This window comes from Aedes aegypti, chromosome 2, assembly GCF_002204515.2.
Source record: "Aedes aegypti strain LVP_AGWG chromosome 2, AaegL5.0 Primary Assembly, whole genome shotgun sequence".
Classification (NCBI taxonomy): domain Eukaryota; kingdom Metazoa; phylum Arthropoda; class Insecta; order Diptera; family Culicidae; genus Aedes; species Aedes aegypti.
This window is the reverse complement of record NC_035108.1, coordinates 424,773,318-424,797,378: the sequence shown is the minus strand read 5'-3', so window position 1 is coordinate 424,797,378 and position 24,061 is coordinate 424,773,318. Positions and strand designations below refer to the sequence as shown.

General features: G+C 39.8%; 2 protein-coding genes across 3 annotated transcripts in view; both read left to right on the top strand.

The window, feature by feature from the left end:
* Nucleotides 1-24,061, top strand: part of LOC5573122 — a 417,647-nt gene that overhangs the window by 315,772 nt on the left and 77,814 nt on the right. The gene's annotated exons all lie outside the window — the stretch shown is intronic.
* LOC5573124 (carboxypeptidase B) lies at nucleotides 16,478-17,960 on the top strand. Of its 2 annotated transcripts, XM_001660689.2 has the most exons (3): nucleotides 16,479-16,610; nucleotides 16,670-16,879; nucleotides 16,947-17,960. In XM_001660689.2, exons 1-3 carry the CDS (start codon nucleotides 16,531-16,533, stop codon nucleotides 17,899-17,901), a joined length of 1,245 nt encoding a protein of 414 aa, XP_001660739.2. In that variant the 5' UTR covers nucleotides 16,479-16,530; the 3' UTR covers nucleotides 17,902-17,960. The 2 variants fall into 2 exon arrangements, with proteins under 2 accessions (XP_021703242.1, XP_001660739.2); XM_021847550.1 differs by lacking the exon at nucleotides 16,670-16,879 and having other exon boundaries at nucleotides 16,478-16,610.

Below are 24,061 nucleotides of genomic sequence, written 5' to 3'. Positions count from 1 at the left end.
GTTAACAAATGAAACAAACTTTAAGTGAAAACACTGCTATGATTTATTTACATCATGTTCAAAACTATGCATTTAATCTTGCTCCAGCAATTTTAACTAGCCCCAGTGTGGCTTAACTAAAAATATTCCTCTAAGGTTTAATCCAAAGATTTCATCATAAATTATCCAATGAATTCCTAAAAAATCCATCTAGAATTGTTTTTATATTATTCTAAAAATACTTTATAAATTTATAGAAGTAATAATATTGAAAAATTCTTTTGAATTTTGCAGATCAAATTATGATAGCACTCTTAGAGATAATCCTAGACAAATTATAATTATAAAGATAAAACCCAATCCTATTATATCTCAATAATATCCTGAAAAAATCCCTGAACTATTTTCCAATGTCTCGTTCGAAGCATTCCTGTTTCGATACTTGAAGAAATTCTGAGAAAAAATATTCTACAGAAGTCACATGATCAATTCCTGAATGTTTTAAAGCGAGATGTTTTAGATACCCTTTGTTATAATACCTGGAGAAAACCAAAACGAAATGCTTTATGTACTTCTAGATAAATTATTGTAACTCTTGGAAATTTCCAAATTTGGAAACCTCTTCTAGATTTTTTAGGAGCTTCATAGGAATTGCTTTAAATTACTCCACTTTTTTAAATATCTGTTGGAATCCCTGAAAATACCTGAGAATATTCGTGCATTACCTGTAGTAGGATTGCTGTTAGGTGATCCGCGTAGTGATTTCTAGAATAAACCGATAAGGAATACCATAGAATAGGGTGAAGCTGATCACTTTTGAGCGATTTTGTTTTATAATTCCAAGTAGGATGCATAAATTATCATCCAAATATGTTTTAAACCTGTACTGGTTGGATGTTTATCGAACTATATAAACGTAATTTTGACAAAATGTTATCATAATAACAAAAACATTTTCTAAAGTTCATAACGTGGAGTTTTTGATTCCGGGTGCAGTTGATCAGTTACTGCGATAAGTTTCATAGACTAAAAATATGTATGCTATTCACTACATTTGGGGTCAATGAATCTGAATCAAGTCTCGAAAATTTTAGAACTTTTTGATAAATTGGTCAATTTTAGAATTCAATGTTGTGAATTATAGAATACACCACATTAAACGCCTAAAGGTATGCAATTCTATTTAAATTTAGTACCTCGCTCACTAAAACAACATGTTTTTCCCTAAAAATTCTTATCCTCAATACACATTTAAAAACTGAGTTCACAGAACATATTTGAAATGTATGAAACAGTTTATTAAAATGGCATCTTTATATAGCCTTGGCAATAGTCGATTGTTTTGAGAAGAACCTTTCAACAGTTCATCAAACATTTCCTAGAATATCTGTTTTTCTATGGTATAATTATCGTGATTGTCAAACCGAATTTAGGATCATCAAGATCAGCTATCAGGTAATGCGATATCACATAAATTGTGATAATTGAAATCGGATCATACCTCTCTTGACAGTTTATAGATGAGGTTACGAAAATTATCAACTTCTTCTTACTGATCAACTACACCCCGAATTATGGTATGTACTTGGAAAAATATCTAAAATTTCAATTATCTGAAGAATTTTTCAAACTTTCTTAAAGAACCCAATGAGTATTCCTAGAGAAATTAAAAGCCAAACAACTGGAATAAATGTGGAGTACCGTGATGCTTTTGCACATTGAAGCAGATTTATTCAAAATATCAGTCAACAAACATTTTTTTTCCCAAAACATGTACAAAATGACAGTGAGGGAAATAAGGTGCACGCGCAAAATATGGATCATTTATGCTATAATTCTTATGGAATCACTGCCTAACGGGTAATGGATTTTAAAAGGGTTTTACGGAATTTTCAGGGTCAATTTCTTATCACAAAAAAAAATTGGATTGACGGAGTTTTCGAAGAATTCCTACACAGAAAAAAATATTTAATTTTCAATGTGATGTAAACTGAAGTCTACTGTAAAAATAAATCAAATTCGTGTGTTTTTACAGCATCATGTAGATTTAAATGAATATACATTAAATTTTCAACTGAAAATGGTTGAATATTACATGATCGTGTAAATTTGAAGTGAATTCGATTGAAAAATAATGGATTGGTCGTTGAAATTTAGGTTTATTTTGATGCTCCAAATATGTGCATGAAAATAAACTTAAATTTACAACATATTTTTAGCTGTGTAGATGAATGCATTTCAAGACATATGCTTGGCAAAAACCTTTCGAGTATCATCATTTTTTTGTGGATTTCACATGATCTATTTCGTTGCAGCTGTCGAATGATTTATATCAAGAACTTCTATAGAAGACTGATTTTATGTTGTACTTATTCCAAGAGTTATTCATAAAGTTTATCGTATCGCAATATCATATAATCATGATTACTGAAGACCATCTGTTTAAAATTCAAATGAAATATAGACTTTTCTAGCAAACCAGTCGGTTTTTGTTTTCAGTCGGCCAGGGGCGGGCGCCTTCACTTCCCGAGGAGGAACAAATAACTCCCCAATAACTTATGCATACCATATTTTGGTATCATACCATAATTAGGTATTATTCAGTTGTCAATACCTCATTTTGGTATTATAATGGTATTTGAAAAACAATTAAAAATACTTCATTTTGGTATTCGATAGCTATTGAGGACTGCTGGAGGTATTGAAAAATTTCACCTTTATATGAAAATCCATCAAGTATTATTTAGGTATTACAATACCTGATCTAATTATCACCTTGGTATTTGTAGAATATGCATAAGGGATGGTACACAAATTATGTCACGCAAAATTTCGACTTTTTTGACCCCCTGCCCCACCCCCCCTTTGTCACACTTTTTGTATGAGTCCTCCAAAAATTTTGTAAGACTTGTCACGCTTGGCCTGACCCCCTCCCCCCCTTGGAGCGTGACATAATTTGTGCATGACCCCTAAGGTATTATTTGAGGTATTTTACCTCTTATGCAGGGCTCATTCATACCTCATTCAGGTTGTAAGTATTGGAAATTGTCTGGTATGGAATACCTCAATTTGGTATTCAGTAGTTATTTTCTTCTGCTCGGGTTATTACGTATAGGGCCTTTTGACGGTTTCTTATACAGAATCTTTCACATATGAGTATCGTATAACGCAATAATTGAATTCATTATTCGCACATTCTGGTTGGCTAGGCTTATCAATACAGTTTTACACCTATCAAACCTATTTCAATCCTTGTATGAACCCATGCCATCGATATTTGTTAGGCTGGTTGACGAAATTACATTGCAGTAGCACACGGGTAGAAATCAGAATCCAAAAACAAGATTATGACTCATGATATCATGATTCCAGCGTGTTTTCGTCTTATGAAAATACACCATGATTTGGACTCATGATATCATGAGTCAGATTGCCGTAACGCAACACACGCGTTAGGTTTTTGTAGCTGATTGCTCGGAATCATGATTCAAATGCCAAAAATGCTGAGTCGCGCATCCGTTTATGATCGACAAAATAAAAAAAAAGTTAAAAATAGCATACATTGAGATTCGAGCCAAGAACCTTCCGATTGTGAGCCACGTACTCTACCACTCAACCACTTCGTCATCTTGAAGTTAGAGTGATCGATACGAATGAGATGAAGCAAAGTGCGCCGCTTAGTGTTTTCACACTGGATGTTACGCTTATGAGGAATCATGATTATGACTCCAGGAACCATGATTTGTGATCCTGATACAGTCAGGTCTCCTATTAGACACATGGTTGGGGGGCGTAATAGGAATCTACGTTATAGGAGACCCAGGACTTATGGGATTTCATCACTTTGGGGGTGTTGTTGAATATCTCGTATGCCAAAAGAGATAGCACAGTACTGTCTTCGGCGAAGTTTCAGTACTCAGTATGATCTCCCTTTAGGAGCTGAGGATCATCCTTTTAGTTGAGAACTTGGCCGGTAGGGGCGCTTTTCCTGATTTGCACTATATGAACCATGAGGGATAAGAATGCAAAATTTTGTATCATATGATATCTCTAGATCCTGATGTTTTGGAAGGTTGGTGTCTTCGGAAGAGTTGTTCAGTAGCTCAAGGGCTGACATGCGGTCGTCATTCTGATACGGAATTACGCCACCAGGCGGCGCTAGTGGGCAAAGAATTTTTGTTTTGCGCATAGTTCAGTAGCCTGATCACTTAGAGAGATGGCGTCTTCGGCAAAGTTGCTCAGTATCACAAGGGCTAACATTATTTGAGCCGAAAGTTTCGAAATTTTGCCACTAGGCGGCGCTAGTGAGCATAGAATTTTTGTTTCGTGCATAGCTCAGTAGCCTGACCACTTAGAAAGATGGCGTCTTCGGCGAAATTGATCAGTATCACAAGGGCTAACATTATTTGAGCCGAAAATTTCAAAATTTTGCCACTAGGCGGCGCTAGTGAGCAACGAAATTTTGTTTTGCGCATAGCTCAGTTGCCTGACCACTTAGAAAGATGGCGTCTTCGGCAAAGTTGATCAGTATCACAAGGGCTAACATTATTTGAGCCGAAAATTTCGAAATTTTGCCACTAGGCGGCGCTAGTGAGCAACGAATTTTTGTTTTGCGCATAGCTCAGTTGCCTGACCACTTAGAAAGATTGCGTCTTCGGCAAAGTTGATCAGTATCACAAGGGCTAACATTATTTGAGCCGAAAATTTCGAAATTTTGCCACTAGGCGGCGCTAGTGAGCAACGAATTTTTGTTTCGCGCATAGCTCAGTTGCCTGACCACTTAGAAAGATGGCGTCTTCGGCAAAGTTGATCTGTATCACAAGGGCTAACATTATTTGAGCCGAAAGTTTCGAATTTTTGCCACTAGGTGGCGCTAGTGAGCAAAGAATTTTTGTTTCGCGCAGAGCTCTGTAGCCTGACCACTTAGAAAGATGGCGTCTTCGGCGAAGTTGATCAGTATTACAAGGGCTAACATTATTTGAGCCGAAAGTTTCGAAATTTTGCCACTAGGCGGCGCTAGTGAGCAAAGAATTTTTGTTTCGCGCATAGCTCAGTAGCCTGACCACTTAGAAAGATGGCGTCTTGGGCAAAGCTGCTCAGTATCACTAGGGCTAACATTATTTGAGCCGAAAGTTTCGAAATTTTGCCACTAGGCGGCGCTAGTGAGCAAAGAATTTTTTTTCGCGCAGAGCGCAGTAGCCTGACCACTTAGAAAGATGGCGTCTTCGGCAAAGTTGATCAGTATCACAAGGGCTTACATTATTTGAGCCGAAAGTTTCGAAATTTTGCCACTAGGCAGCGCTAGTGAGCAAAGAATTTTTGTTTCGCGGATATCTCAGTAGCCTGACCAAAGTTGTTTAGTATGACAAGGGTTCTCGATTTTCTTCGCATTGTCACGTTTAAGTAAAAGTGCCCAGAGAAAAACACAAACATTATTTTTTACAATCGGATAAAAGTGTGGCTAGTATCCTAGTATTTTCAACGGATTGGGAGAATTTTTTATCAACTCTCCAGGAGTCGATATTGAAGGGACCATCGACTAAAGGAAATATCGAGTCATAGAACTGCAATGCTATGGAAAGCCGTTTAAAGGGATCATCCTAGTAACCATGAAATTTGATTTTTAATATGGTTCCATGAGTCGATATCGAGTAATTGAACATCGACTCATGGAGGTTTAACTGTATTTGATATGAGAAAGAGTGAGGATCCGTTTACTTCTCATATGTGGGATCGTTAGCTATTTATATGAACCAAATAAAAATATATGAATGTTTATTTTATTTCGTCATTGCATGAACTCCACATTTTCCAAGATATGGATTGGATAGAAATGAAGTTAGGTTTGAATGTCAGTCATTACCAAAAAATTGGGAAATCCATTCGCTAACAATCTTAATGAGATAACTAGGACTGACCTTATCTCTTTTGTTACACGACACTCTTGTTTGAATATTTTTAAAAAATAAACCTTCTTTTTCATAACGATAATTGAATCCTATAAAAAAACTTTTTCTCTCGATTTCAACGTATATAAAATCTCAAAACTCTCGACTCATATAATGTTAGACCTTGTGGTACTGAACATTTTTCCGAAGACGTCTTTTTTCTAAATAATCAGGCTACTCAGCTATCCGCAAAACAAAAATTCAATGCTCACTAGCGCCGTATGGCGGCAAAATTTCGAAACTTTCGGCTCAAATAATGTTAGCCCTTGTGATACTGAGCAGCTTTGTCGAAGTCACCATCTTTCTAAGTGGTCAGGCTACTGAGCTATGCGCAAAACAAAAATTCTTTGCTCACTAGCGCCGCCTAGTGGCAAAATTTCGAAACTTTCGGCTCAAATAATGTTAGCCCTTGTAATACTGAGCAACTTTGCCGAAGACGCCATCGTTCTAAGTGGTCAGGCTACTGAGCTGTGCGCGAAACAAAAATTCTTTGCTCACTAGCGCCGCCTAGTGGAAAAATTTCGAAATTTTCGGCTCAAATAATGTTAGCCCTTGTGATGCCGATTAACTTTGTCGAAGACGCCATCTTTCTAAGTGGTCAGGCTACTGAGCTATGTGCGAAACAAAAATTCTTTGCTCAGTAGCGCCGCCTAGTGGCAAAATTTCGAAACTTTCGGTTCAAATAATGTTAGCCATTGTGATACTGTGTAACTTTGCCGAAGACGCCATCTTTCTAAGTGGTCAGGCTACTGAGCTATGCGCAAAACAAAAATTCTTTGCTCACTAGCGCCGCCTAGTAGCAAAATTTCGAAACTTTCGGCTCAAATAATGTTAGCCCTTGTGATACTGAGCAACTTTGCCGAAGACGCCATCTTTCTAAGTGGTCAGGCTACTGAACTATGCGCAAAACAAAAATTCTTTGCTCACTAGCGCCGCCTAGTGGCAAAATTTCGAAACTTTCGGCTCAAATAATGTTAGCCCTTGTGATACCGATTAACTTTGCCGAAGACGCCATCTTTCTAAGTGGTCAGGCTACTGAGCTATGTGCGAAACCAAAATTCTTTGCTCACTAGCGCCGCCTAGTGGCAAAATTTCGAAACTTTCGGCTCAAATAATGTCAGCCCTTGTGATACTGAGTAACTTTGCCGAAGACGCCATCTTTCTAAGTGGTCAGGCTACTGAGCTATGCGCAAAACAAAAATTCTTTGCTCACTAGTGCCGCCTAGTGGCAAAATTTCGAAACTTTCGGCTCAAATAATGTTAGCCCTTGTAATACTGAGCAACTTTGCCGTAGACGCCATCGTTCTAAGTGGTCAGGCTACTGAGCTATGCGCGAAACAAAAATTCTTTGCTCACTAGCGCCGCCTAGTGGCAAAATTTCGAAATTTTCGGCTCAAATAATGTTAGCCCTTGTGATGCCGATTAACTTTGTCGAAGACGCCATCTTTCTAAGTGGTCAGGCTACTGAGCTATGTGCGAAACCAAAATTCTTTGCTCACTAGCGCCGCCTAGTGGCAAAATTTCGAAACTTTCGGCTCAAATAATGTCAGCCCTTGTGATACTGAGTAACTTTGCCGAAGACGCCATCTTTCTAAGTGGTCAGGCTACTGAGCTATGCGCAAAACAAAAATTCTTTGCTCACTAGTGCCGCCTAGTGGCAAAATTTCGAAACTTTCGGCTCAAATAATGTTAGCCCTTGTAATACTGAGCAACTTTGCCGTAGACGCCATCGTTCTAAGTGGTCAGGCTACTGAGCTATGCGCGAAACAAAAATTCTTTGCTCACTAGCGCCGCCTAGTGGCAAAATTTCGAAATTTTCGGCTCAAATAATGTTAGCCCTTGTGATACCGATTAACTTTGCCGAAGACGCCATCTTTATGTTAGCCATTGTGATACTGAGTAACTTTGCCGAAGACGCCATCTTTCTAAGTGGTCAGGCAACTGAGCTATGCGCAAAACAAAAATTCTATGCCCACTAGCGCCGCCCGGTGGCGTAATTCCGTATCAGAATGACCACCGCATGTCAGCCCCTGAGCTATTGAACAACTCTTCCGAAGACACCAACCTTCCAAAACATCAGGATCTAGAGATATCATATGTTACAAAATTTTGCATTCTTATCCCTCATGGTTCATATAGTGCAAATCAGAAAAAGCGCCCCTACTGGCCAAGTTCTCAACTAAAAGGATGATCTTCAACTCCTAAAGGTAGATCGTACTTAGCACTGAAACTTCGCCGAAGACAGTACTGTGCTATCTCTTTTGGCATACGAGATATTCAACAACACCCCCAAAGTGATGAAATCCCATAAGCCCTGGGTCTCCTATAACGTTCTGGTGTGTCTTATAGGAGTGAGCGTAATAGGAGTGCACGTTATAGGAATGCGTTTAATAGGAGACCCGACTGTATTATGACCTAACCAATTTATGAATTTCATGATTTGTAAATCATGGTGTGGGGATCAGATTTTTATCCGTGCAGTAGCGTTCTTGGACACCGAGGAAAAACTTTTTTTTTTAAATCCCTAAAAAATGGATATTTTTTATAATATCATCGAAATGAGTAATGCAATCAATGGAAGTAGCTCCTAGCCTAGACCAGTGTTCCCAAACTTGTTTAGCTTTTCACCCCCTTGACATCAACATTTTTTGAAATCGCTTCCCTTGGAAAATAATTTTACTTTTACATTTTAAATAGTATAATGTACTGAACTTTGAGAAATATTTTAATATTGTTCAACCAAATCTTGTTAGATTAATTATTATTAAATTTACTTGTAGTACTCTGAAAATATAACGCAAATCTCGCGAAACATTACTAAAGGACCTATGTACAAATGAGAGGCGTTCTTTGTTTACTTTCTCTTTGATCAATAACTGAGTCACATTAACCTCTTATGTTGCGGTTTTTGTATGAAACGCTAGTCAAGGTAATTGCCTTTCAATCTGTAGTGAAAAACTTCCCAAAAGCTTTAGTATTCCCCTGTTATAATCGAAAGAGAGCGAGAGAGGAGAGAATCTCTCATTTGTACATAGGTCCTTTAGTAATGTTTCGCGAGAAATGTTTGACATTTGGTCGGTGTTCAGACAGGACCAAGTATTTTTTTTTTCATGGTTCCAAGAGAACGTACCCTGAGTATTCGGAATACCAACGAAGTTGCCCTATTTGCTGCAATGTTGTAACTTATATGTTTGATAAGACATCTGTATCAAAATTGCATTGAAAAGATCATTGAGTCAATTCCAAACCATTTAATTGCATATTTCGATATCCTGCAAAAGATTTATAACATTCGTATAAATACAAACGTTGAACTACGTTCTACGAAAAAAATAGTTTCGAAAATTTTTGAAACTTTTCGTAAATATATCAAGTTATAGAAAAAACTAACAGAGAAAAATAATACAGATCCCATAAAAAATGAGAGAGATCAACTGTGATCAATTGAAATTTTAACTGAAGTTTGAATTTGAATTTTGAACAATGAAGCTGTTTTAATAAGTTCTAATAATACAAACCTCCAAAAATAGTTATAGTTTAGTAATACTTATTATCAAAAAACGTAGAAATGAAAGTAATTGGGACTGCAACAACTTCCAAACATTTTTATATTCCTCTGAAAAATATATATATGCTTTTTTGAGAAAATCGTAGCCTTTGTCTAGGGCTTCAAATATACATAATGCATAAAATCCAAAATTTTGTTTTGGGCAATTGTAGGCTATCACGAATTTGAAATGGTTATAATTGTTATTGATTGAATAGCCGGAAAAAAATTATCACATTTTCACCTCCGTAGTTTGAAAACCGTCGGGGGGGGGAGGGGGTTTGCGGTTTCGCCAACTTTGGGAATCACTGGCCTTTATCTTTCAATTCAAGTAAGCAAGCAGAGAGCGCCGGCAATTATTTCTTATTACTCTCTTTTGAAGATATCTTTGATTAGCTACTGACAAAGCGTTGGTGATATCCCGAGCGTATTTCTAGTGTAATGAGTTTTATGATGAACTTTGTTAAAATATACGGATTCTTGTGAAATGATAGATACGTGGAGATATCCTCGAATTTTCAATAGATTCCTAAAACGAAACACCTTCAATATTTTCTGAAAAATCCTACATTATTTTTCAGCAATTTCTCTACGCATTACTCTTAAAAGCTATGACTTTACTTGAAAATATCTTCGTAGATTGTCTGCAGGGTTCGTTGATCTATCAAATATCAGATATAACTATTTCCAAACTCCTGGCAAGATCCTTCTTCAGATGTTCCAGAGATTTTTGGAATGTTCGTGAGAAGATAGGGGAACTTACGTATTGTCGGCAGTCTAAGCAGTTGAGCTTTTAAGAGGGCAATTTTACGCAACAATAGAGCACAACAATTAGCAGCAGACACCTTAACTGCACTTGAGCACTCTCTATTTGTTAATTATAATACCGTCCACAAATTGCGTAACGCTCTAGGGGGAGGGGAAGTAGGCTCAAACGTTGCGGCTCAAACATAAAATTTATTTTTTTTTATGCAAGGACCGTTGCGGAGGGGGTAATGGTCGAAAATTGTATATTTTAACGTTATGTCATAAATGGACGCTGCCTAATTTCGTTTTCATTTATTTTATCGAATATTTTTTGTATTCAATCTCACTATGGCAGCATTTCGACTGTAAAAATTGCTTTGTGATGGTCTTGCAGCAAGTGCGAATGAAGCCTAGAAGTTGCAGCGTGACGTCATAGTTAATTGATTCATAATATTGTGCTCTGCAAGAAAAATCCACGGAACACGATTATCGGATTACTTGAATTTCAGACTTGCGTTTGAATAATAGAGGTAATAAACCATAGAGGAAGAATGTCGCTGGCGTCGCTGTCGGAACATCTTTTGCTGGTGGAGATAGGCGGGGCTATAAATGTCAACGCGAAAATGTATGCAGTTTGACAGTTATGTACCCGACATGTTTCCGAGCGAGAACAAAGGGAACACCAGCGACATTATTCTTCTATGGTTTATTATTTCTATTGTTTGAATGGGTTACATGTATGCCCCTATTCGCTACTCATACTACTGTTTATTAAGGTGCGGCTTATTTTTCAAAAGCCCTCAAAACCAAAAATTCTTGTACTCTTATGAACTCGAATCATAATAGAAGAGAAACCTCTAAGTTTGAGCCAAAAATATTAAGATTTAGAGGGGGGGGGGGGGGCTCAGCGTCTTGCAGGTAAATTTTCAAGTTATAAAAAATAGCCTTCAGTGAAGTCACCATAATTTATGAAAACTTTGTAGAATATCAAATTTGTGTAAAATCAAAACTAGTTTCAATAAAAAGTAGTTTACTTCAAACGTTTCCTCATTTTACTAAAATAATATCTTTGTTTGACCATAACTTCATGACTACTCAACCGATTCCAAATCTGTCTGCATGATTAAGAAGCTTACTAACTTTTCATACGCCACATTCCACTAAAAAAATTATAATCACAAGTTTATAGGAAAAATGTAATTATTGGCAAAAAAAACATAAATAATCCAAATAAATTCGAGTTTTCTTCAAAAAATCCTGTTTTTGGGTAATTTTTGTTACAAAACTAAGCCAAAACCATTTTTTAGAAAAATGTGTTGTATGAACAGGATGGTAACAACTATTTTTTGTTTCAAAAACATGTACAGTCGAAGCTCGTTATAACGACCTTTTTTATAGCGACATTCTCTATAGCCACATTTTTCGGTCCCTTGAAAAAGATTTTTATGTTATCACTATTCTCTATAACGAAATTTCTCTATTACGACGGTCCCTTGCCATGCACTGTGTTTTTTTTTCTCGTTTTCACGCGCTTTTTGAATAGCGCCCTAACCGTTGATTCTAGCGATATAGTTTGTTCGGAGAAGTTTCTTGGTATATTAAAGCGCAACTTTTGACGAAAAAAGTTTTGTGACCAATCCACCTAGCAGTGAGATAGAAAAACTATTTTTTCAAAACATTTAGATAGATTGGCAATTTGAAACAACTTTGTCGAAGACACAATTTTTCTATCTCTTTTACTTTTTGAGATATATGCCGTTGTATGTGAATGACCCCTAAAAATCATATTTTTTATCATAACTTGTTTCCAAGATTTTTAACATTTTTTGTGTTTCCTACAAAGTTGTTTGTCATAGAAAAACCCGTGTTTTTGCTGAACATATCATCACCCTATCTTTTGAAGTAACAAAGTTATTCATGAATTACTCTTTTTTCAAGGGGTAGTTTAGGCCTCTATAGCTGGCTTCGGCGCAAAATGGCGCAGACAACTCTTACAAATCATGAAACTACCATATCTCCCCTTTCGGCAGTTGATAAAAACTTTTGTCTATAAGCGTCTTTGCATGGGTTTTTCTATCAAACAAATAAGCCTTATTAAAACGAATTCGACTGATAATTCTTTAACTTTAAGAGATAGAGAGGTGCAATGTTCAGCAAAAACACGCGTTTTAAGATGTTTAACAACTTTGTAGAAGACATGAAAAATGTTAAAAATCTTGTAAAAGAGTTACGAATTTTTTAACACAAAGTACACAAATTTGTATGAAAAAAATCGTTTAAAATCATTTTCGTTTACAACTTTTTACTTAAATTTTTAACATTTTCCATGTCTTCTACAAACACAGTGCCATGTCGTTATAACAAGCTTCGACTGTACTAATATTTGAAATAGGTTGAGTATTTATGAAGTTATGGTCAAACAAATATGAATTTTCCAGTAAAATGAAGAAAAATTTCTAGAAAACTACTTTTAACAAAGACTTGTTTCGATTTAAGACAAATTTGATAATCTACAAAGTTTTCATAAAATTAATTTTGAAAATAATGATGCTAAAAGTTTTAAAATTGGTAAGAAATAACCGAAGTTATGGTGACTTCACTGAAGGCCATTTTTTATAACTTGGAAATTCACCGTCAAGACGCATGCGCCACCCCTAAATTCTTAATAGGATAAGAAATAGAATTTAAGTAAAGTACATAATATTAAGTTTTCAGTCTGTGTGACCTATAGTCAAAGACGGCAAATAAATAAATAAATAAATCTTAATAATTTTGGCTTAAACTTTGAGGTTTCTCTTTTTATATGATTTGAATTCATAGGAGCACATGAGTTTTTGGTTTTGAGAACTTTTTGAAAATAAGCCGCACCCTAGTGTCTATGCGCAAAAAATCGCTAAAAGGTAACGCGAAATTGAAAATTCTACAGGCTATTTTTACATTTTTTTACGTTCATATTATTCTCAGTGTATGAGAAAATCAGAATAGGCCCTTTGCAAATCAATGCACTTATGACTTGACACAAAAACATCATCCTCTGATTGCCTGTAGAACAACAGGAGTGTTGCCAAAATAGTTAACCTATTGAAAGACGTATATTTTATATGTTTCTCAGTATATTGAAGATTATGCACTACAATCTTCAAGTAAGAAAGTATTAAAAGGCTCAATTGTTACCAGTGCATGCTTTGTTGCCTAATTGCAATAAATTAATTAGTCATGTTCGTTTTTTTTTCTGTCAATTTAAATCGTGAACAATAAATACACCGCAATTGAATATGGTTTTCTGGCAACCTGGTCCCGTAATAAAAAGTGATTGCCGAGGAAATCAAAGTGCATTAATTTTAATTTGTGATTTAAAGCATAAAAATTAAGTATTTTCGAGTGCTTTATAAACAAATCAAAAGTACAATAGTGCATTAAGTGATCGGTGTGTAGCTTTTGTGAAAAAATTGGCATTGGAGCGGAGAATTGGACCAATTAAAGTGGTGAGTTTTTGTAAGCTGTTCTTGTGTTGCTTTATTCGGCAGCTCACGAATGACGATAATTTCGTAAGCATTTATTGCTTTTAATGATAAAACCCATGTTATATAATATTTTTGTGAAAAATGTGATTTACATGGAAGATTATAGTTCAAGGAATATGTTGAGTACATTGAAATTAACTCTGGCTCCGTAGATAAATTCAAACAAGGACGATAAGTTTGTGCAGCCGAAAACACCCTCAGGGTGCCGAAGCCATCATTTACCCTACTTACCCATTTCTCCAAAAAAAACAAAAAATAATTTTTCTCCAGGCCATTAAACGCATTTTCTGATGTTTTTAGTAGATCTCCAACGATCAATGAAAGATGTAGCGATGATATATGATACCTGATTGGTCATAACTTTAGTATATTTATAATCGTCTGCAGAATTATTTACGTTCAACGATCCGTCATCGCAGCCACGTGATTTTCGTGAAACTCAAGCCTATTACTATTACCACTCCAGGCCCTGATCGTCATCATCAAAACTTCAAGATCAGTTTTTTTTTTGTTTAAAACAACAATTATTCGGCGAAAATGTGTTCATTGTGTTTCGGTTGAAGAATAGAATACAGTGAACACAATTTCATAATTTTGATCGAAAAAACAACATTTGATAATTCCCTCCCCTTGGTTATGCGACCTTGCCGCGATGGGAGGGCATAATCCATTAGCCCATATGATGGAAACCAAAGGCGTAACCTGTAGTGGTGGTATCACATTTTGGCATTTTTTGCTTAAAGCCGCGTCATAATTCATATGGCATAGACGCAATAATATCTCGGATGTGATCCAACGGACATTCTGCGTCATTGATAGAATTGATGCCCATTTCAAATAATTAATCTATTCGAAGTGAACATTAATACTATTGGTGACGTTCAGTTTGCCTTTTGCTAACCAGAATGATCCGTAGCCACTCTTACTATTAGCTAGCTAGATACATCGTTATCATATACGACGTAGGGAACACTTAGGAACTCTTAGGAAAATGACTAGTAGATTCACTGAGTAGAAATAAGTGGCGACAATCTTATTTTAATATGGATTTTACATTGCCATAATAAGAAATACCTCTTTTGTAACAACGGTATACCGTTTTGACTCATATTCCGAACACTTAAGGCCAGCAGCGACTTCAAATGCGTCTGATTGGCATAAATTAGTTGATATTTGTGTAAATAGCATTTTCTTCGCAAAGCCTAACTGTTAGCTGGTGAGTGTACCGTTAATAATGTTGATTTTATCAGTTTCAGTATTGTTTTTACGTGAAAGTATGGAACAACATTTTGATTCAAATGCCGAACACTGTGTTGATTCTGTCTCATATTCCGAACACCTTGATTCAAATTCCGAACAGCACGAATAAATCGTATTCAAATGAATAATTTCGCAAATAAATTTATCTGAGCTGATTCTACTGGTCTCAAAATAGAGAATCATCACTACTTCCGCGGTATAAATTATATTGGAGACGTTAAAATTGAATTGCAATTGACTGCCATTTCCTTGTTATTTGGTGATATATTTCAGCGAAACATTTCAACTAAATCGCCATACAAAAACCAAGTGTTCGGAATATGAGTCTGTTCGGAATTTGAGACAAAACGGTAAATAATCTTATTCCAGCTTCATTTTCGCAAAATTTACAAGTAGAAAGTAGGCGTTGTGAAGCATTGCATTTGCCACCGAAAAGTGAATCTTGTAGGAGACTGTAATAGAAGCCTAAGGTAACTTTACTCTTCAATATTCACTATAAAAATGACTATGGAAAGTAAGACGCTGAGATCGATCATTAGGGTACACTTGCTAGTTTCGAAAAATTGTTGAACAGACAAGGAAAGCGACTTTTTTCCCAAGGATATATGAACGTAATGACCAATAAATACTTTTAACAACAAAAAATGAAATTAACTAGAACTACTACTAAACAGCCTTATTTTGTTAAGACTTGACGACACTTGACATTTAAGACTCTAATCTTACGTAAAAGACAATAGTAATCAGTATAGCACTTGAATGACAAATTATTCAAAACCATTTCGACTAGACAGTATTAGTAATGCACTACTATTTCAAACAAATTCTACACTACTATTTCAAACAAATTCTAATGGAGCTGCTGATTTTCATAATGCTTCCTTTTCTCATAAGCAATGGAATATGGGTACTTTTCAAAAACTACCACGTCACAATACTAATAAAAAACAGTGTTCATGTGGGCGCCATTGCCTATTCCGTCTGAGTATTGGTCCTGGTAGAGGGGAAACTTGGCAAAAGCCAGACCGAGGGTTCAGCCTTGACAAGTTAAGCTGTCAGGCAGCTCCAACTAAATACCACAAAAAAAAAACATTTGAAAATTCTCAAATTGATGACGGATTCTGCCTCCTTAAGGGTCTCTTCTTTATGACTAAACTGATAACACACACGCGAAGTACTTTTTTGCTACTGAAATTAAGATTATCAATTCAATTCAATTCGAGGTTCCGAAGTTCATTTACTTTTGGGCTGGTCAAACTACAACAAACGTATTTGAAAACTCCTGTAGCCACAAAGCACCCAATTGTGTTCATTAGCACCAGCTCTTAACATAAAAAACTGAAAACTGAAACAACTGAATACGCAGCTGTGTTGACCGAAATCATGTCTGGAGAAAAGCATGCATTGAGCCATAAAAATCCATCTCATTAGGTTTGTATACAATTTTTACACCCTATAAATGGTGCTCCATACCACAATTATATTTCAGTAGCTCTACAAAAGCTCCAGCAATTGCCAACCCACAATGGCAATACATCGTGTTCTGCCATCGCTCTCCGCGTTTCTTTGCGTTCTGGGTTTCGTATGGTCGAGCCAGTATGATGGGTAAGCACCAATCATCCCAGCTCCCCCAAACAACCCTCTCACCAAATCCTTGCTTCCAGTTACAAACTGTACGAAGTGCCCATCTCCACTGGCCACGAAGTCCAGCTTCTGCTATATCTTCAGCACCACCGTCCCAGTATCGATGTTTGGGCCCTGAACAAGCTCGGTCCCAAGCGGGTGCTTGTGCCGCCGATCTTGCAGAAAACTGTTGAGTCCTTCTTCAAGGACTATCGCATCAACTACACCGTCAAGGTGGAAGATTTCGGAAAGTATGGCCTCGTGGTTAGTTGCGGCTGAGGTTGGCAGTGTGTATTGATTGATTGGGTTTTGTTTTAGGAATTATTCGGCTAGACAAGCGCCAACGATGCAGCTGGAGGATCCAACGTTTATGAACAGTTATCCAACGTATGACGAGATCAACGACTATTTAGTTCAAATTGCGACGGAGAACTTCGAGTGGATTCGGTTCCGGATCATTGGTTGGTCTGTGGAAGGTCGCCCGATTCGAGCAATCACGATCAATCCTGATAAGCAGAGAACAATCATTGTGGACGCAGGGATTCACGCTCGAGAATGGATCACCGTATCTACTGCACTATACTTGATCAAAAAGCTAATCGAAGACGGTGATCAATACCGGATTCTACACGAGTACAAATGGGTGATCGTGCCTCTAGTGAACCCAGATGGTTACATTTACTCGACGGAAACTGATCGCTATTGGAGAAAAAACCGAAGACGATTGAGTGACAAGTGCGTTGGAGTGGATCTGAATCGGAATTTTGGGTTTAGGTGGGATGTGGGAGTGAATTTGTTCTCTGGTGAATGCCATCCAGGATTTCGAGGCTACGCTCCATTTTCCGAACCGGAAACCAGAGCTCTAAGAACAGTGATCGACAATAATCCGGATGCCGATCTGTATATCAACTTGCACAGTTTCGGGGGCTATTTGATCTATCCTTGGAGCTACGATAGTGCTGCGGTGGAAAATGTGGAAGACTTGCGGAAGGTCGGAGTTTCGGCAGCAAGGGCCATGTGGCATTACGGTCATCACGAGTACAAGGTTGGGTCGAGTTCGGAAATATTACGTTACCAGGCCAGTGGAACCAGCATCGACTACGCGTACTCGGTTGGCATAGACTTCCCGTTTGCGATGGAGATCGCCGAATACGGATACAGTGACTTCCAGCCTCCAACGAATGCTATCGCTCAGATTGTTAAGGAGTCATTTGTCGGAATAAAAGAAATGGTGTATGCAGTTCGGAAGCTGAAAGCGGAAACCAAAGAATAACTTCAATCTGTAATGTAATGATTCATAATAATAAACTTTTGAAGAGTTTATTTATTTTATTGGTTCGGTGGTATCGGCTCTGTTAAATGTAGATTTTATTTCAGTTTCAGGTTATTGAATGTGTATTTATTCTTTTTTAGTTTCTTTATAAACATTACGTGCAATTTATGTACCCCTCCTTTACTGACTTGCGATCAATACCAATAAGGGCGATATCGTCCGCAAAGCCAACGAGCCTGTGCGATCGTGTAATGATAGTGCCGTTTCTCTGCACGCCAAATCTCCTAATAGTACCATCGAGTGCTGTTGCGCTGAGTCGAGGGGCGCACCGATACCAAAACATACACCCCCACCTTGAGGCCACCGGCGTCAATCAACAGGAAGCACGCATAGCTTGTGGATGGGGCGCTGATAAATAGTAGATCCACGACGCAGCGTTACTGTTCTTACCACACCAGAAGCATCCGGATGGACCGCATCTACACGTGCCAGCTCCCACTGTGTGGGTGGAGCGTTGTCGTTTTTTACTACAGTTAACTCTCGCTTACTCGATATTCCGTATCTCGATATCGAGTTAGAGAACCATAGTAAAAGTTGGTTTTCATGGCTAACTCGATGGTCCCTTGGAACGCAGTTGCACTGCTTTTGTGTTCTGTAACTCGATACCTCCCTAACTCGATGGTCCCTTCAATATCGAGTAAGGGAGAGATGACTGTAAAACCAATTGGCCCACCGAAAGGTTCGACTGAAACGAACGCCACTTGGTGCGTGGCTGCAAACTGGCGAGATATTCATCCTTCCAACGTGACCAAATTTGCACGGAGCGCTGTTGAATGCTTTGCCATTGGTCCAAACGATTACGTGGAATGTGCTGAAGATCAGGTTCCGGAATTAGATTCAGCGGTTGACCGACCAAAAAATGACCGGGAGTTAATGCCTCGCAGCTATCGGGGTTGCTCGATAGTGGACACAATGGTCGACTATTAAGGCATGCTTCAATTTGGCACAGTATTGTTGTCAAGTCTTCAAATGTTGTAGCTTCCGTCCCAAGTTCTGCTACCAGATGATGCTTCACGCTTTTAACGGCCGCCTCCCAAATGCCTCCCATATGGGGCGCCGACGGAGGGTTGAACACCCATCTAATTCCTCGGTTGGCAAGATATCGTCCAGCATCCTTACAGTTGGCTTGTATTTGTTCCATAAATTCTCTCAGCACACGATCTGCACCAATGAAATTGGTGCCGTTGTCGGAACGAATTTCATTTGGATAGCCACGTCTCGACACAAACCGCTTCAAGGTACTCAGAAATGTGTTTGTGGTCATATCGCTTGCTGCCTCCAAATGTATCGCTCGGGTCGACAGGCAAACATAGACCACGATGTACCCTTTACTTATTTTAACACCTCGAACGCAGCTGGCCTTGATTTTCAAAGGACCTGCGTAGTCAATGCCAACGAATGCAAACGCTCGTGTCGCCAAAACTCTCGCCGGAGGAAGATTACCCATCAGCTGGGTGGCTGTCTTCCCTTTCAAGCGGACGCATCGTGTACATCCTCGAACCACATCTCTTAACACAGTCTGGCAACCCACGATCCAATATTGCTGATTGACCACCGCAGTGAGTAATGTTGGACCAGCATGAAAGTTTTGCAAATGTAGTTCACGCACCAGAAGTTGAGTCACCCGATGCGATTTAGGCAAAATTATCGGATGTTTGCTTTCGTACGATTGGGCGGAATTTTCCAGGCGTCCTCCAACTCGCATCGTTCCAGTGGAATCCAAAAATGGATGCAAAGCGGCAAGTACATTCTTTGACGGAAGTAACTTACCACTTCGAAGTAATTTCATTTCAGATGAGAATACCTCCTGTTGGGCAGCGCGTAGCAATTGTAGTTTAGCTGGGTGGATTTCACAGGGGTCCAGTTGTCCTGTACGCCGCTGGTCGGGATGTGACTTGACGTTATGGATAAAGCGATTGATGCAAGCCAATGTGCGCGTGATGAGGTTGAAACTTGAACGCCTCTCCCATAGTTGTTGTTCGATCAAGCAGTCATCTCGAAACGGGAGCGTCGCGGGGTCAGTAGTATGCATCATTTTCAAGCTTCTTTTTTCCGGTAGTTCGTCGCTGGCAATGGCTTGACTGGTTCTTGATGGCCAATCTGATTCGTCGGCGGCCAACCATTGCGGTCCTTGGAACCACATCTTGTGCTCAGCAAGTTCGCTCGGAGAGATCCCACGTGAAGCACAGTCAGCAGGATTTGATTCACTAGTGACATGTTGCCACCGATCACGAGGAAGAAATTCGAGAACAGCAGACGTCCGGTTTGCCACATATGTCTTCCAAGAACGAGGGTGCGACGATAACCATTGTAGAACGATAGTTGAATCGGTCCAAGCAAATTGCTCGATTTCTCGGTGTGGCATCGCTTCAGTCACTTTCTTCATGAGTTCGGTCAATAGTAATGCACCATTCAATTCTAACCGTGGCAGCGATACTTGCTTAATAGGCGCCACACGGCTTTTTGCGGCAATTAGAACAACCGTGATGTTCCCTGTGTCGTCGACGGACCGCGAGTAAACCACGGCAGCATACGCTTGCTCAGAAGCATCTGAAAAACCGTGCAACTGAATTTTGCCGCGGTTGTGCGCAACAAATCTTGGGATTCGAATTGTTTCTAGCTGAGAAAGGTTCTGCTTCAAATTAACCCATTCCGACTCGATGGCTGTCGGCAAGGGGTCATCCCAGTTGACATCGTACAACCACAGGTGTTGGTACAAAATCTTGATTTTGACGATTACGGGAGCCAACCAACCAAACGGATCAAACAATTTCGACGCGTCTGAAATCATCTGACGTTTGGTGTTTATTGCATCGATGGCAAAGTTTACCTTGAATCCAAATTCGTCTTCCGTCGGGTACCAATGGATTCCTAGTGCCTTCACTGCATCCGCTTCATCCGAAAGTTTCATCGGCACTGCTACTGGAGACTCGTCTTGTAGCAAGCTAGGGCAACTTGAGGCCCACTTCCGCAGTTCAAAGCCGGACTTGGACAAAATATCGCTTATTTGTTCCTTGATGCTAGTCGCTTCTTCTTCGTCGTCGGCTCCTGACAGTAGATCGTCCACATAAAAATCGTAAACGATACGCTCAACTGCTGCGGGGTGCGACGAGACATAATCCTTGGCGGACTCCCTCATGGCACGTATTGCAAGGTAGGGCGCCGTCTTCGTGCCATATGTCACCGTAGAGAGGCGATAGTGTTGTATTGGCTGCTCAGTATTTTCACGCCACACTATGCGTTGGAAGTCACGGTCTTCTTCGCTCACCACTACTTGGCGGTACATTTTGGCAATGTCTGCGCTAAATGCCACCTTGTACGAACGAAACCGCAGTAGTACCGATAGTAAATCGTTGTTGATATTCGGTCCAGGCAACAATCGATCGTTGAGAGAAACACCTGTTGAAGTGGCGCACGAAGCGTCGAAAACAACGCGCAGCTTTGTTGTGCTGCTATCCACCTTTACCACTGCATGGTGCGGTAAGTAGTAATGTTCCGTAGCCGACTTCCCAATTTCATTGACCGGAACTGGTTCCATATGGTTCATCTCCAAGTACTCACGCATGAAGTTAACATATTCTTGTTGAAACTCCGGATTTGTTGCAAACCGTTTTTCCATGGACGTGAGCCTTTTCGTTGCAGCGGACAGAGATTCACCAAGGGCGGGCTTCGAATCGTCGAATGGCAATTTCACGATGAAGCGCCCTGTACCATCGCGTTGTGTAGTCGAATCGAAATGTTCGATGACTTTCCTTTCCGAGGGAGTAAACGGGGGTGGCTTGAAAATTTCCTCGTATTCCCAGAATTGTTGCAACGTCCGATTCTAATCCATCTCCGTATGCAGACTGACTATGGCGTGATTTCCTCGCATTACTTCTGCCTCGTCGTATCGCCCTGCTGCGATCCAGCCGAAAACGGTACGCTGTGCCACCGTTTGGCCGGTTTCGTCCTTGACTTGACCTCCCTCTAAGAGGGCAAGAAAGACGTCCGAGCCCAGAATCACGCCAATTGGTCCAGGCTTGTTGAAGGTAGGATCTGCCATTTCGCCAACGTTCTCCAAGAGCGTCACATTTTCAATGTTGAATCGTTGAGACGGAAGAGTAGACGTTAGCTTGCTAAGAACGTAGGCACTTGTTGAGATGACAACGATGTCGTTGAATCGAGAGGCAAGGTGCAACGTTACGACACCACGAGTGGTACCAGCGGCCTGCTGTCCGATGCCAGTTACCACAACCTTACCGCTACGCCTGACGAGTCCTAGTTTTCGCACGCAGTCTTCCGTAACCATCGATGCTTGCGCGCCGGAGTCGATCAGCACTCTAACGCGACCAAATGTACCGTCATCCTTTCGCACTTGTACCACCGCCGTTGGGAACACCGGAATCAACGGTTGCTTGCCAACTGCCGCTGTTAACGACGTAACCACTTCCTCTTCGTTGACTGGCGGATTTTGCAATTCACTTTTCACCATAGGAACTTCTTTTTCCTTGCTCGTGTTCGGACATAACAACGTGTGATGGCGTTGTCCACATCCCGGAGTACGGCACACTGACTTAGATAGGCATGATTTTGCTGAATGCGACGCTCGCAAGCAATTATAGCACAGTCGTGCCTCCTGAGCAAATCCTCTTCTTTCTTGCAGGTTCAACTTCTTGAATTCTTCGCAAACGAACGTAGCGTGTTCACTGGAACACTTCGCGCACTTTTTGTCCATTGTGGTGGTCACCAGAGCTCTTACTTTCTTCTCACTCACTTTCGATTGTTCTTTCTTAAGCACTTCTCCGGTCGACTTCTTCGAGAATGTCGAGCATGTCTCGAGCATTTCACACCTCTTCTTCACAAACGCCATCAACTCTTCGAACGTTGGGTTCTCGTTCTCGATCGCCTTCTCCGACCAAGCTGCACGGGTATCACGGTCCAACTTTTCCAACGTCAGGTAGATCAGCCACGGGTCGCGGCCTTGGTATTCTACTCCTAGTGTATCTAACTGTTGGACTACTTCGTCAAGGGTTGACGCGAGTTTGTTCAGAGATTGCGACGATGGCTGTGTGATTGTTGGCTGATCCATGAACTCCCTTACCAACGCAAACACGGTATAACGTTTTTTGTCGTAATGACTGGTGAGCGAATCCCACGCATTCGCATAGTTAGCACTGGAGATGGTGAATTTGTTGACAAGCTGCTTCGCGTCTCCTTCTAGGTAGGAGAAAAGGTATTGCATCTTCAAGGAGTCGCTGATGTCCTTCCGATTGTGTATAGTTGACACGTAGAGGTCCTTGAATGTCATCCACTTTTTGCGTTCGCCATTGAATGGGGGAATGTTTATTGCTGGCAATCGCACTTGGGGTGAACAATTCGATACCTGACCGTTGCTACCAACAGCTTCGTCGACTGGATCGCCGCCATTTTGTCCCACACCACTTGCACTTCTAAACATCGCTGACTGATTCAGCAACATTTGCCGCTGCGTCTCCATGAGCAGCTTCATCGCTTCCTTCCAATCGTCGGGGTCTGCATTTGTACGCTGACTTGTCGTCGATTGCTCTTCCTCGATCAAATCCTCGAGCATATCTTTAGCTTTATAGAAAGCTCCGAAAAACTCCTCCCGCACATTGAAAACCGAAGCAATCGCCGCTGGATCCTCCTGGTTTTCCTCGATTTCGGCTTGAATAGCTCGGAAGATGACCGCTGTTTGCTGGAGCTGGTCCAGCCGATCCATAACCTCGCTTCGGGAAGGTTTCCGCTGGTGGAGGTCTTTCACGACTGAAAGCTCTGCTTTCACACGAGCTATAAGTGCAGTTCGCTTGTTGATTAGCTTCTCCATATCCGGCCGAGAAGGTCCAAAAATGTTTTGGAGCCAATGGACTGTATTAAAACGCCGAAAATTAAACTTATCAAAACGAAATTTAAACTGTTTTTTTTTTTCTTCTGTCTTGTACAGAGTTCGAATTCACACTGACTTTTTCTTTTTCTCTGCGAGAGCGCGGCAATATCTACAGAGCCGCATTCAGGATGGGAAACGTTGTTGCGCTGAGTCGAGGGGCGCACCGATACCAAAACAAGTGCAATGTTGAAAAGTAAATTCTTCAGCTCGCTGATA